We start from the raw sequence: 15,329 nt of genomic DNA on the forward strand, positions 1-15,329 counted from the left end.
TCGGCGTTCAAAGTTGCCAGCTTGTTCCCGAAGAATCTCTGCCCTCTCTCCCTTCCCTGCCCTGATGAACCCTTTGATGGCTTTAACTGATTTCTAGTAGGGCTAATTTTGCATGGTAGGAAATTTGTCTTTCTCCAAACTCGCAGCGTGGTCCGACAGGACTGGATCACAAGCTGCTCATTGCAGCATCCTTGCCAGCTCCACTCTGGTTGTGCAATTGTGCTCCAAAACCACTAGCTCCCTATGAGGCTTTTGGCCAATTAAGGAGATTTATTTATTTATTTATTTTACAATTATATCCCGCTTTTCCTCCAAGGAGCTTAGAGCGGTGTACATAGTTATTTTTTATCCTCACAACAACCCTGTGGGGTAGGTTAGGCTGAGAGACACATGACTAGCTCAGAGTTATCCAGTTAGTTACATGGCTGAATGGGGATTAGAACTCAAATCTCCCTGATCCTAGTACAACACTCTATAGGAGTATGCACAGAACTGGAAAACCCGGTTCGGTTTGAGTAGAACCAGACTCGAACTGGGTCCGGTCCAGTTCAGTGCACACTATTGCTGGGCCTGGTCCGGCTTGAGTCCGAACCGGTTTGGACCCGGCTCGGGGCCAGGCCCAAACTCTAACCAATCATCTAACCCTCACACTCTAACCATGGACAAGATTCTTTGGGACAACAGATCCGACGACAACAGGCACGTTCTCTCCTCCCCTCTAACTGAGCAGAGAAAAAGTGGAGGGGACTCGATCTACACTGGAAACATTAGTTTAGAAGTTGGGAAGGAGCTTGGGTGTCTTCTAGTCCAACTCCCTGTTCCGTACGGGAAAGCGCTGCAGCATCCTTGACAGATTGGTTGTCCAGCCTCTGTTGGGAAACCTCCAGTGAAGGAGAGCCCATCACTTCATGAGGCAGAAGGTTCCACTGCCCAACAACTTGTACAGTCAGGAAATCCCTCCTAATTTCTAGCCTAAATCTGCTTCCTTTGTCATTCTCATCAAACTCATCAGTTTCATTCATGCCCTCGGGAGCATGCCTCTTCCTCTATTACAGCTTTTCGGATCTCACCAGTATGTGCCCAGTATTGTTCTGTGTGTGCTTTCAATTCTGCAAGCCACTGAGTGTTGTTTGAATGATGGAAGGGTAAGGTATGGATATTTAATAACCAACAAGCAGTGCTGTAGTGTGCATGCATGCCAACACGTGCATTAATGCTGAGGCAAAATGCAGGCCACAGTCAGCAACTTCACAGGCTCTGACGTTGTGAACTTATGATAACATGTTGTATAACAATTATGTTGTTGTTGTTATGTCTCTCAACAAATATTTGTTGTTGTTGTTTTTGTTGTTATGTCTCTCTAGTGCATATTTGACCCATAGAACAAACACTATGCTCACTTGTAAATCAGAACTGGACAGGTTATTACAGAGAGAGTGTTTCCAAGCATGCACAGGCCATAAACAAACTTCAGCAAAGCCTTAGGTTCCAAAAAGGTGTTCTTGGTGTGAAGATTCGGGCTTGCTTGCTTGCTTTATTTATTTATTTATTATTCAACATATTTTTATACCGCCCAAAATCTACGTCTTTGGGCGGTTTACAACAAGATAAAAACAAAAGTAAAACATTAATTAAAAACAAAAACAAGAAATTTAAAACACAACATTGTAAAATTTTAAAACCCTATTCTAAAAAGACCATTAGAACAATCAAAACAATATCAGTTAAAAGCCTGGGTGAACAGAAGCATCTTTAAAGACTTTTAAAAAGCTGTCAGAGATGGGGAGGCTCTTATTTTACTAGGGAGCGCATTCCAAAGCCTCAGGGCAGCAATGGAAAAGGCCCGTCCTTGTTAAGCATTAACAAGCAGGTCCTTATTTTTACCTGTGAAATATTGAGGGATTTGCACTCCTGGGCCAGCTTTGACATAATGCTTCCCAAAAGAGCCATAGGGAACTGCTTTATCAGTCAGACCATTGGTCCATCTATTTCAGTATTGCCTGCACTGACTGGCAGCAGCAGCTTCTCCAAGATTTCAGGCAGGGGGTGTCTCACAGCGCTACCTGGAGCTGCTGCCAGGGAGTGAACCTGGAACCTTCCGCATGCAAAGCAGATGTTCTACCAGTGAGTTATGGCCCCATCCCCTGAGTGGAATATTTTACAGTGCTCACATCTAATCACCCATCCAAATGCAAACCAGGGCAGACCCTGCTTATCAAAAGAAACAATTCATGCTTGCTACTGCAAGGCCAGCTCTCCAGCCCAGGAGGCTGGAGGCGCTTCCCAACAGAGTCTGTTCATGCATTCACCTGGCTGTCCTCAAGCGTACCATCACCTGAGCATCAAGAAACCAAGGCACACATGAACATGTGAACTAGTGGATGCAAGTAGAGGAGGAACATTAAAAAAATATAAACATCTGCTTCTTTACCTTTTAGGCACAGATCCAGAAGAGATCATTCTGAATGCTTTCAGGGTGTTTGACCGAGAAGGAAAAGGTTATGTTAAAGCAGACTAGTAAGTTTTAAACCTGTTCCCTTTTAAAGCCTATTTTCCAATAGGCTTATGAAATAACTTGGCACTCCATGTGTGTGTGTTTTTCCTACACTATCAACTTCGCAATTCCTGGACCAATATGAACCAAATCAGGTAAATTTGTAGGGACACATAGGGACACCTCAGCAGCGTGGTTTGTGATGATGTCCTCCACCCTAGTTCAAGATGGCGGACACATAAACCTTGGAGGCACAAGTGGGCTACCTTGTGAACTGCCTAACCAATCTGAACCCAGTTTGCTACAGCTGGGCACTTTCCAGATTACCCACTACACCAGTGTCACAGGGTTTACTGCTAAATGTGCTTCCATGTAGAGACACATAGGGTCACCTCAAATGCATAGTTTGTGTTGATGCCATCAACCCCAATTCAAGATGGTGGACACATGAATGTTTGAGGCACAATTGGGCTAACCTCTGAACTGCCTAACTGCTTTGGACCAAATTAAGTCCAGTTGTAGGGATAGTGGAAGGAAAGTAGGCAGATTAGTTCTTACTAGAACTTCTTAATACTTGCTTTTCATCATGTTTGTATCTTGCCACCAGTCTATGGCTAGGTTCACAGAATCACAAGGATCCTGGTTAAAAAGTTAATCAGGATTAGTGAGCCCAGTGGAGGTGATTGTGAGAACCCAAAATTTCAGGGCAATCCTGGTGTAAAACCGCCATGCTCCCATTAACCAGAATTTAACCAGGACTGAATCCTGGTTATCTAGAGGAGAGCTGGTCTTGTGGAGAGGAGAGCTGGTCTTGTGGTAGCAAGCATGACTTGTCCCCATAGCTAAGCAGGGTCTGCCCTGGTTGCATCTGAATGGGAGATTTGATGTGTGAGCACTGCAAGATATTCCCATCATGGGATGAAGCCGCTCTGGGAAGAGCATCGAGGTTCCCAGTTCCCTCCCTGGCTTCTCCAAGATAGGGCTGAGAGAGATTCCTGCCTGCAACCTTGGAGAAGTCGCTGCCAGTCTGTGCAGACAATACTGAGCTAGATAGACCAATGGTCTGACTCAGTATATGGCAGTTTCCTATGTTCCTATGTTCCTATCCTAATTAAATGGTGGTTAACTCGAACAGTTTATAACTCTAAAACATAAGAACAGCCCTGCTGGATCAGGCCCAAGTGCTATCCAATCCAGCATCCTGTTTTGCACAGAGGTCCACCAGATGCCTCCGAGAAGCCCGTAGGCCATAGATGAAGGCATGGCTCCTTTCCTGTTGTTGCTCCCCTACAACTGGTATTTAGAGGCAGCTTGCCTCTGAGGCTGGAGGTGGCCTATAGCCACCAGCCGAATAGCCACTGATAGCTCCGTGAATCTGATAGCCCCATTTAAAGCCATCCAAACTAGTGGACACATCACCACATCCTGCGGCAGAGAATTCCGTAGATTAATTATGCGTTGTGTGAATTGACTAGGATCGCCCTGAAATTCAGGGTTCTCACAATCTGCTCCACTGGGCTCACAAGTTGTGATTAACTAAACCAGGATCCTTGCAATTGTGTGAATATTAAATCACGCTTGTGGCTGGGAAGCCTCTTACACTCATTGGCTAAGTTGCTGTGATGACTCAGAGCGTTCGATGTATGTATGTATGTATTTATTACATTTATCTTCCACTTTTTCTCCAAAGAGCCCAGAGCAGTGTACATGGTTAAGTTTATCCTCACAACAACCCTGTGAGGTAGGTTAGGCTGAGAGATATGAGACTGGCCCAGAGTCACCCAGTGATTTTAATGGCTGAATGGGGATTTGAACTCAGGTCTCCCTGGTCCTAGTCCAACACTCTAACCACTACACCACATCTCTATTGCTCAGGGAACTGAATAATTTGCAGTGTAGCTCCTGTGAGGGAAGGGAAAGTTGTCTGTTTGGCTGGGATGAAGACCTTGCAGAGAGGAAGGCAAAGGAAATGTATCAGACCTGAAAGTTAACAACTCAAAATGTGTTTGTAACTTCAATGTCACATTCACATGTTGCAGAATAAAAAGCAGAATATAAAATATATAAAGTGAGGCATTTTCCTTGCCTGAGAAAGGTCACATGCATATGCCAAACCCATCCACATTCACTAGACAATTGCATCAGTTCTTCACCACAACAGAACATAAATGTTTGCTTATTAGACCCGAGGGCAATGGTGATCATTACAGAACAAACCATTAAATCAATTCCATGACCCTATTTGAGGCTCTGTTTCTATTCATACACTTCCAAAGACAAGACATTTGACTCTAATCATTGTTTAGAGCAACTCGCCCAGTCCTTTGAAAGTCTTGTCCCTTTCAAGATGATGGGTTGCTATTAATTAATAAGACTTCTCCATATTAGAAGGAAGGAAGGAAGGAACTCCCCAGAATTGGCCATACTTGAACTTTTAATAAGCAAACTTCATCTAATTAACATCCTTTGGGGAGATTTCATTTTTTCCACTGCGTCTTTTCACCTCTTGTTTGGAAACCAGTGACTCATTTGGAAGGCTTGGGACTCATTTGTAGTGCATTGACAACAAACTATTCATTCTGTGTGCGTGTATACAGCAGCTTTCAAGGTGAGAAAAGAGATCAGGCCATATGGGTTAAAAAGCTGGTGCCGTTTTTGGAAAGGTTAGCCACCTAACGGTGCAGCAGGGAAATGACTTGCCTAGCAAGCCAGAGGTTGCTGGTTCGAATCCCGGCTGGTATGTTATAGGTGTTTCCCATAGTCTGGGAAACATACCAGCAGAGCGGGGATTAGAATTAGCAACCTCTTGCTCTCTAGGCAAGTTACTTCCCCGCTGCACCATTAGGTGGCTTCCACCTTCATAGGGACTGTATTATAATATTAGAGACTTTTTAAAAAAAACCCACATAATTATGCTGTGGATGTATGACTGACTTTAATTATGAAAGCAGGGAGATGCAGGCCTGGATTATTTTAAGTATCTAACTTAGAGATGTGGAAAATAGCAGAACCACCCACCAAAAATGAGTGGGTAGAGAATGCATATGAGCAGCAAACCAACTTAACATCTTAGGCAGGCTAGAAACCAAGCTTTGAACACCAGTACAACAGTAACGTGGTTCTCTTTTGTGTTACATTGATGTTCTTCCCCCCAAGTGAGCATCTACCTTCTAAATGTGTGTATTTCTAGTTTGCTGCAGTTAATATGGTTTTTTCTGTGTGTTTTTTTGGTCCCCCAACTTGTAACCATGACTTGTTCAATTGCAGTTGGATGCCAAAAACACTTCTCTCTCTCTCTCATTACACAGCCATTTTTTGAATTGTCTGTTTTCTCTTTAATTGTCAGCTTTTATCTTGCTTTTGGGAAAAGGGAAAAAAATAGAGTTCATGTTAAAACAAACAAACATAAAACAGCCTTTGAACTGCATCCGTTCAAAGGGTCCATAAAGCCCTGTTTTCAAGAGGATACAGCTGGATGCCCCCAAGCAGAGCATAAAGACAAAATGCTCCTCTATTGCTACTCCTGAGCAGTTGGTATTCAGAGATAGACTGCCCCTGAATATGGAGTTTACATATTTTATTTTATTTTATTTTATTTTATTTTATTTTATTTATTTAACTAATTTCTATAACACCCAAAACTCACCTCACTGGGCGGTTTACAATGAACCATATTACCATCATTAGATTTTTATCCCACCCTTTCCCCAAGGCACTCAGGGAAGTATTAATCATGTTATCCTCATAAGAAACGGCAATGGTCAACCCCTCTTGTATTCTACCAAAGAAAAACCACAGGGCTCTGTGGTCTCCAGGAGTCGACACCAACTCGGACGGCACCTTTTAAGTACGATCGGGTGAGAGAAAGCGCTTAGCACAAGGGAGTTTCATGGCCAAGTGGGGATTTGAACCAACCCAGCTCTCCCAAGTCCTATTCTGGCGTTCTAACTGCTACACCAGACTGGTTCTCACAAGTAGACTTCTCTATGAATTTGCCAGATTCCCTTTTAGGAAGGAACATAGGAAGCTCAGTACTGTCTACACCAGTGTTTCTCAAACTTTTTGGAGTCAAGGACCGCTAAATTCTTCGTGCAGAGTTTCAAGGACCGCTACATTCTTCATGCGCAGTTTCCCGGACCAGCAGTTAGTAAAGGGGTTTCAAGTCTGTCTGTCTGTCTGTCTATCAGACTTCTATACTGCCCAAAACTTGCATCTCTGGGCAGTTTAGAATGAAAATAATATAAGCATTAAAATAATTAAATTTGGAATCTTTTGCAAACATGGAATATTAGGGGTTCTTAACCTTGGGTCCCTCAGTTAAACTCCCATAACCCCCAACAACAATGGCATTTGGCCATTATGGCTGGGGATTATGGGAGTAGAAGTCCACCAGCGTCTGGGTACCCAAGGTTGAGAACCCCTGAATCTAAAAGCCTGGGTGAACAAATTTGTCTCCAGTATGTCTGGAGTGGAGGTGCTTGTGATTACTCAATGAAGAGGGGATGTTGGGCCATTAGAAAAATTCAAAAGCTACATGGGGCCAATGAAAACAACATACAAGCAAGCCCCACTGATGCAAGAGGGAAACAGCGTTCCCTCTCAAGGCGCCTCGACCACAACAGGCAGCTGGGTTTTAATCAACCAACCTTTGGCTGCAAACAATGAGCATGCAAGAACCAGCAGCCCTTCAAGTGGCGCCCACTGCCATACTTTTTCCTCCATGCCCCCGCATCGCATACAGTTTGAAGCTGTAAAGATAGGGAATAAGATAGCTGTAGGAAGATCTCAGCAGCACGTGGAGGCAAGGCACAAGAAGGGTCCCATGCCTCCGTGATACTCTCCCTCTTCCGTGCCATGTGCAAAATTGAGTAAGTGAGTGCCTTGATTTCAGTTGGGGGGGGGGTTTGACTCCCAGTCAGGGACCGGCACTCAACCCTTCGGGGACCGGCAGCGGTCCAGGGACCGGTGGTTGAGAAACACTGGTCTACACTGACCGGCAGATGTTCCAGGTAGTTGTCCCTCTCAGCCCTACCTGGAGATGCTGCCAGGAAGTGAACCTGGGACCTTCCACATGCAGAGCAAATCCCCTGCCACTGAGCTATGGGTGTTCCTCATGAGTAAATGAAGCTTATACTGAGTCAGACCCTTGGTTCATCTAGCTCAGTATTGCCTACACTGACTGGCAGCATCTCTCCAAGGTTTCATGCAGGAGTCTCTCCCGTCCCAGCCCTACCTGGGAGTTTTTCACATGGGGCTTTTTTCCCCCTAACTTGCATCTCCTCTGGAATTATTATTATTATTTCTTGTTTACACGGTCAGACAGGTGTTATTGACTGGTTTGTTTTATCCAGACATCAAGTCCTTCCCAAGGACCTCGGATGGCTGAATTTTGTTATCAATGCTGTTGCTGTTATTATTATAGATATCGTCACAGAATATAGGCTGTTCCCAGTAAAGCTGCTTTTTGTAGTTGGCTGATGGTGATTTCTGTGGCCCCGATGGCGTTGAGGTGCTCTTCAAGGTCTTTTGGAACTGCACCCAGGGCGCCAATTACTGCACCCAAGGCACCAATTATTTTGGTCTTTTTCTGCCACAGCCTTTCAATTTCAATTTGTAGATCTTTGTATTTGGTGATTTTTTATATTTCTTTTTCTTCTATTCTGCTATCCCCTGGTATTGCTATTATCAATAATAATAATAATAATAATAATAATAATAATAATAATAATAATTCAATCTCTATACTGCCCTTCCAAAAATGGAATGGAGGCGGTGTGTTCACCTATCGGCCAGATTTACCCCGAAGTCCCTGCAAGTTATCGGGGAGCAGTTCACACACAATTTGGGTTTTTCACTGTGCACTAGGATGTAGAGGTAAAGTGTGCTGCCAAGTCGACTTTGACTCCTGGCACCCACAGAGCTCTGTGTTTTTCTTTGGTAGAATACAGTCCTCTCATACTGCACTAGAGTGTAGCCCGATTTATATCTGTGGTTTTAAAAAAAATCCATTATTTGTGTCGGTTTTTTTGGACAAGTTCACAGTAAAGCCTCCCCTAAACCTGTGGTAAAGCCTGCTGTGTAAAGGTCACTGGAGATGTTGCCAGGGACCCTAGGATGTTTGGCCTGCAAAGGAGATGCTTTGCAGCTGAGCTACGGCCTGCTCCCTCTTTTAAAGGCAACCAGGCTAGCAGGCCATTTCTACCATTCCTTTTAAAAAAAAACACAGGTAACTTACAAAGACACCGAAGAACAGATATATATGGAATATTGGAAATGGCAGTGGCAGCAGATACCATCTTATGTGTGACATCAAGGCTATGGGCCAGCTGGGTTTTATAAATCCGCTTTGAAAGTCTTTGATTCCTGTTGTTGTTGGTTTCCCCCCTGGAGAAATAACTAATATGGAAAAACAACAACTGCGTGAGAACACAAAAACCCTCCTCTTAGCTTCTCATTTTGGAAAATCTGACTCTTGGTTGCTCTATAAAATAAATAATGGAAACTGCCAGGGTTCTTTCCTTGGGCCTTCGCGTGTGCAGTGCTGCCAGGGGCTGCCGGGTTCTGCATCAGAAGCTTGTAATTATATTTGATCTTCCACGCCTTCTCCATCCCAGCCCCACTCCAAGCCGCGCTACAAATTCTTTCCAAAAAAATTCTGGATGCATGTGAACAGATGATGCCAAATGCAGAAAAACCAAACCAACCCACCAGGTGCTTAAAGAGAACAGTTTTGGAAGAGGAGCTTTTGCGGAAGCAACACATGAGGATATGGATAAACGGTACATATGGGAAGATGCTGAAAGGCATCATCTCAAACAGTGCAGGAGATGGCAGTAGTAAATCCCTCCTGTGTTCTACCAAAGAAAAACCACAGGGCTCTGTGGTCGCCAGGAGTCGACATTGACTTGTTGGTACACTTTACCTTTACCTTGAAGGTACCAACACATTGGTAATGGAATTGGCATTTTTGGACATCGTTTCTGATTCTGTTACTAACCTATTTTGCACATTTCAGACACTATAATATTTAAGGGTTTTGTAAAAATATGGCCTTGCAGGAGGAGATTGTCAGTGGGTATATGTAATATCATGAACATTTGTTTATGGCTGCAGTCATTGAAAAAGCAGTAACATGCCTGATTCCATTACCATAGGAATTGCTCAACGGCCAATCAGATGTCTCCAGGCACTCACAAGCAGAGCATGAAGGTGTAGCTCCTCTCCTGTTTGTCTACTAGCATATTTTCTTCAAGATTCTGTGGCCTTTTAAGGTTATTTCTGGATAGAATGGCTAATGGCCAATGATAGACCTATCTTCCATGGATTAATACGAACACAAAACCAACCTTGATGGATCAGACCAATGATCTACACCTGGATTTCAACAGTGGACAGCAGTAATGCAACAACTTTCTTCTTTTCTCTTCAGCAATGGGTATTCAGTGGTAAACTCCCTTTGAAAATGGAGATTCCACTTAGTTCTTGTGGCTAATACCGTATTTATCCACATAGAAGATGACTCTGAATTTAAGATGAGCCCTTAGAAAGTACAGGTTAAATATAGTTTATACCTATTTTGATCCAAAAGGATGAAGACTCTGAATTTAAGATGCCCGCTCATTTCTATTATTAAAGAACTTGGGGGGAAAACCCAGTATTGGATCCAGGTAAATACAATAGCAGTTGATAGGCCTCTCCTCCTCCATAAATTTGTCTAACCCTTTTAAGCCTTCTAAAGCATCTTGTGGCAGTGAGTTCCAAAGCTCCATTATATGGGAATAAGCCCTTTCTTTTGCCTGTTCCAAATCTACTGCTGGTCCATTTCATCCAGACGTGTTTGTCCAAGCCGAGACCTCAAAATTCCCACTGAGATTTAACTGTAGGCAAAATTAAGTGGCTACTCCAGTTATAGCTACAGCGATATATTCTTGCACATGGCAAGGAACAAGGGCATGCCTGCACCTTTCATGATAATGGAGCTAGCACCACATTCATTCCTGGTTATTTTGCAGCTACCAGTTTCCAAAAAAGGTTCAGGGACAGGGACAGATGTGCACTTAATTTGTGAGATACTTGCCTTTTCCTCCTTGAATTGGCATATTTTATTTTATTTCACACAGCATGAAAGAAATGCTCATGACGCAGGCAGACCGGTTCACTCCAGAAGAGGTAAAGTCCCCCACTTTTTGGCCTACCTATATGTTTTGCATTTGGCACAAGAGATTTCCTCACTTTGGGGACTTAATTTCTGAGACTTGGCATTTTAAAAAGTACCATGACCTATCGGAATCTGGGAAGTGGGGCAAACATGGGTCATTCTGGGTTAGACCGTTGGTCCACCAGAAGTTGCCGTAAAGAAGGACAGGATACTGAGTGGAACAGAAAAAATAAGACAAGGCACTGGATTCATCTAAAAGTTGATCTAGTTCAGCATTTGTTTGCCAGTTCCATACTTCTGAGAATCCCACAAGTAGCATTTCAAGGCAGCATGCAACCTTCCCACCCCACCCCCCAATATTTTGCCCCCATCATTTGGAATTCAAATATATACTTCCTCTGAAGTTTCCATGTTCTAGCATTGGTAATCGCCATTGACAGACCAAGGATATGACGTTTTCTCTGCACCATCGTAATTAACCTTAGTCAAAACCCTTTGGTCACCTTTGTTCTAAAGCAGCAGGGCCAAACGTCATCGCTCAGGTAGATTCCCTTTCTAAGCATTGTGTCCTACTTTTTATTTCTCAGGTCAAGCAGACATTTACGGCTTTCCCTCCAGATCCCTCAGGTAACCTGGACTACAAGAACCTTGTTTATGTCATTACACATGGGGAAGAGAAGGACTAACAATCAGACACCGAGGCGACCCTTCGAGAAAGTATCATTTATCATTGCCTCTTCAGAGCAGTTAGAATGTGTTTACGCACTGCGATTGTAAAACAAACTTGGAATGAGATTAAAACCATTATACTGAATGCTCACTTCTAAAAAATAAAAGCTGAAGATATCATTTTTGTTCACCGCCCCCCGCCCCTGTTGCTTTCACATATTCTCATTTTCTGTTCTTGTCAGCAGTATAAAAATGGAATGTTCCTCATGAACCCTTTTGCGACTTGTTGACACTTCTAATATTTACCAGATGGGTTACTAGCTGGCGTGAAGTTGCTTAACCTCATCTCTTTCCTTTATTAAACACTGTGAGATTTTTTTTTTAAAGGCATGCCCTTTCTTTGCCTCATTAGAGAAAAGTTTCTGTGGAATGGATGTGACTTCTAATTATAAATCCTTCATATAATCCCAGGTTTGGTCCCAGGACCTGTTTGAAATTCCCAGCTCCAAAACCTGCACCGTGGAATATTTACACATTTGGGTAGCGAGACCTCTGAGTCCCCTCTAATAAATGTCTACTCCTGACCCCAGAGGGTCTTACAGACAATTGCTTGCATTGTAGGAAAAAAATTGCATTGTGGAAAAGATTGCTTGCATTGTAGATACGTTCCTGGCGGCCACTGGGAATCTCTCCTCGCCCAGTCTGAGGACTGTTAAACATGGTTAAATATCTCATGCATGGTTGGATCGCCTCATTTTCAAAACTACATTCCTAGCTGTTTTGAGAAATCCACCCCCCTTTTCTCCAATCCAGGGGCTTACATTGCACATGTTTACATTAATGTCAGGTAACTGATAAAGGAAGCCACCTAATGGCACAGCAGGGAAATGACTCGCCTAGTGAGCAAAAGGTTGCCGGTTCGAATCCCTGCCGATATGTGTCCCAGACTAGGGGAAACACCTGTATCAGGCAACAGCGATATAGGAAGATGCTGAAAGGCATCCTCTCATACTGCGTGGGAGGATGCAACGGTCAACCCCTCCTGTATTCTACCAAAAACAACCACAGGGCTCTCTGGGTGCCTGGAGTCGAAATCGACTCGACGGCACAACTTTACCTTTAACTGATAAAGACTAGAACTGCTAGGTGCTTAAAAGACCTGGGGCCCCGGCCCACAGCCCCCCTTGATAATTAAACTAGATAATAGTCCCCAGTAATAATTACATATGTTGTTTAAAGTCTCTAATATTATGGTACAGCACCCATAAAGGTGGAAGCAGCAGCGAGCTCAGTGAGGCAAGGCCGCACTTCCTTCCTGGGGGAGGTGACGGCGGAGGGAGATTCACCTTGCCTAGATGGTCAGTATGTCGGCCACTCTGGAGAAACCAGCCCTGCTCTTCCGTGCATGGAACTGTCACCCACACCACCACTCAAAGGTCATCAAGGGAATGTGTTCGGTGGCACCCAAAGCTCTGCACTTGCAACAGCCCCGATTCCAGATGGCGAAATAAAGTTGGGTTCTTTAAAAAGGAAAATAATATGAAATGGGGAGTCTAGCTTTTGCTCATAAATTTCTGCCATTCCAGAGCTGAAGTGTTGGCCAACTTCAATATTGTTGCAAAACTCTTTTCACTGGCTTGATTATTTCACTGGCTGGTAGTTCTCCACCAGTAGTGGAGATTTCCATTGGTGCTGAGTTAGCTAGAAATACACACTGTCTGCTTGCACATGGTTTCAGAGGCAACTAGGCCAAGGTTGGATGTGATGGTCCTATCGACACTACAGATTTATTTCGGGTTTGTTCTGCTTTTGACAGTCATGACAAAGAATCCTGGGACATGTAGTCTGGTGGAAGTGCTAAGAATGCAAGCTGAGAACCTGGGGGATATCAGTTGGAGGAATCTGCTTTTGTGCTTCCAAGCTTCAGCCAAAGGATGAAATGAGATGGAAAATGAGCACTGTGATGAGAACGGGAACTAGATTGCTTTGCAGGTTAGTACATGGAGGGAAGCAGTTCTGGGGAACTCCCAGAGAACACAAGAGCAGCTGCCATTTTGAATTCAGTGTAGGAAGAGCTGCTGTGTTAAGTTTGCTTCTTCCACACTTTGGTTTCCTATTACATCTAGGGTTGCCAATTCTACCTGAAGACCAGTGGAGGAGAGCTGGTTTTGTAGCAAGCAAGCATGAACTGCCCCCCTTTGCCAAGGAAGGTCCATCCTGGTTTGCATTTGAATGGGAGAATGCACGTGTGAGTTTAAGATATTTCCCTTAGGGGATGAGGCTGCTCTGGGAAGAGCACCTGTCTGCTTGCATACAGAAGGTTCCAAGTTCCCTCCCTGACATCTCCAAGATAGGGCTAAGAAAGACTCCCGCCTGCTATCTTGGAGAAGCCGCTGCCAGTGTGGGTAGACAATACTGAGCTAGAGGCACCAATGGTCTGACTCAATAGAAGACAGCCTCCTATTCCTAGAGACTAACATTTTTCACAATATCGAGCCATTTGAGATGGCTTTCAATAGTCACTTGGAGAACTGAAGGGAGGGCCAGTGTATTAAGTGCCCTTTCCTCTGTAACATTCTAACATCCAAAAAGATACAAGCCTCCTTCCATAGTCCCCTCCCCTCCATGTATGGGTTCAGGGGCCCTCCAGGAACCACGACCTTGTGCTCAGAATCCGTCCTGGGGTTTTTGCAACCTTAGGTGATGTTTGGTTTTGGTTTTACACACACACACACACACACTCACACACACACCCAGCTGAGTCCTGGCTTTCACTTGAGCCACACAGGCTGGTCATTCTTGAGGTCAAATGAACAGTCTGTCCATAGGACCAGGGAATTTCTAGTCCATGCTGATTTGAGGATACAGTGGGAAGAGCTCCCATCCACAGTGGCGGCAAAACTCTTTAACACTTCAGAGATGAAAGAAAGGCTGCTGTGAATGTGGAAATCCTGTCCGATACCATTTCTTTTTGGAGATGAACGCTGAGGCAGGCCATTCATATTCAAGGGAAAGAGTGCAACTATTGAGACTATCTGTTTCTTGGGATCTTTCTGAGGGGCAATGAGCAAAGAAGGCTGTGTCTTTGGGGGTGCAGAGGTGCAGGCCTTTTGGGGAGCAGGGGGCAGGATGGTGTCTTCCATTCTTCCACCACTGTGCAGTACTTCATGGATGCAGTAGAATGGGGAGGGGGAGATAATATTTGGCAGTGCTATATTCTGGCACTGTTTGTGCACCCCCTCCCCAAGAATTGGTGCCTTGGGTGAGGATTTGTGTGTTCAGTGCATGTCTAGAAATGCAAAACCTTCAGCATTTGCCTTCACAAATGAACACTGAACATGGATTGTGACTACTGAACTTCTGAAAATTGGAGTGTGAACAGGGGTGTGACTACCTGGTGCATCAGCATGGGGGTGTGGCTAGCTGGTGCCCCTCCCATTTGCTCCTCTTCACCTGTTCAGGCGTAATGCCAGAAGAGGGCTATGGAGAGGAGAAATATCTATACATTCATTCATTCATCCCCAAAGGCTAAACGACAAACCTTCGCAAATAAACAAAACTTGAATTGAACCCATAGAAATGGCAATGCAATGTGTGTGTTTTCTTTCCAAAAATGAAACATTTCTACAAAAAAGCAAACATGCCAATGAAGACCAAAGAGGACGTTTCCAGAGAACAGCTTTTGCAATCAAAGCACCGAACATCTGGAATCAGTTGCTAGGCGTTTAAAGAACGATCGAAGAAACTGGTATTAATAAACGCAGGGAGACATTAGACAAACAGGAGGATGGAACGATTGAGGACAGAGTGGGAGCTGTCATGATCCCCAACACACCAGACTAATTAGCCTAAAAGGAGTTTGTCTCCTTTCCTTTCTTCACGTCTCTTAATCGTCCTCACCACATGGTCATGGCAGTTGTAACATTTGTTTTTTTAAAAAAAGTGACGTCCAGACTGTACTTTAAGTACGAGACAGACAGCACATCCAGACGGTCCCTCCCAAGTGCT

At 44.1% G+C, this 15,329-nt stretch overlaps 1 protein-coding gene across 3 annotated transcripts in view; it reads left to right on the forward strand.

The window, feature by feature from the left end:
* Window positions 1-11,516, forward strand: part of MYL10 (myosin light chain 10) — a 63,358-nt gene extending 51,842 nt beyond the window's left edge. For all 3 annotated transcript variants that reach the window (XM_053275524.1, XM_053275525.1, XM_053275527.1), the window contains 3 exons: window positions 2,439-2,517; window positions 10,615-10,663; window positions 11,240-11,516. In XM_053275524.1, the coding sequence (XP_053131499.1) occupies window positions 2,439-2,517; window positions 10,615-10,663; window positions 11,240-11,338 (227 nt within the window). In that variant the 3' untranslated portion in view covers window positions 11,339-11,516. The remainder of the gene's footprint in view (window positions 1-2,438; window positions 2,518-10,614; window positions 10,664-11,239) is intronic.
* Window positions 11,517-15,329: the final 3,813 nt, after the last annotated feature.

This window comes from Hemicordylus capensis, chromosome 12 (assembly GCF_027244095.1).
Source record: "Hemicordylus capensis ecotype Gifberg chromosome 12, rHemCap1.1.pri, whole genome shotgun sequence".
In the NCBI taxonomy this organism is placed as follows: domain Eukaryota; kingdom Metazoa; phylum Chordata; class Lepidosauria; order Squamata; family Cordylidae; genus Hemicordylus; species Hemicordylus capensis.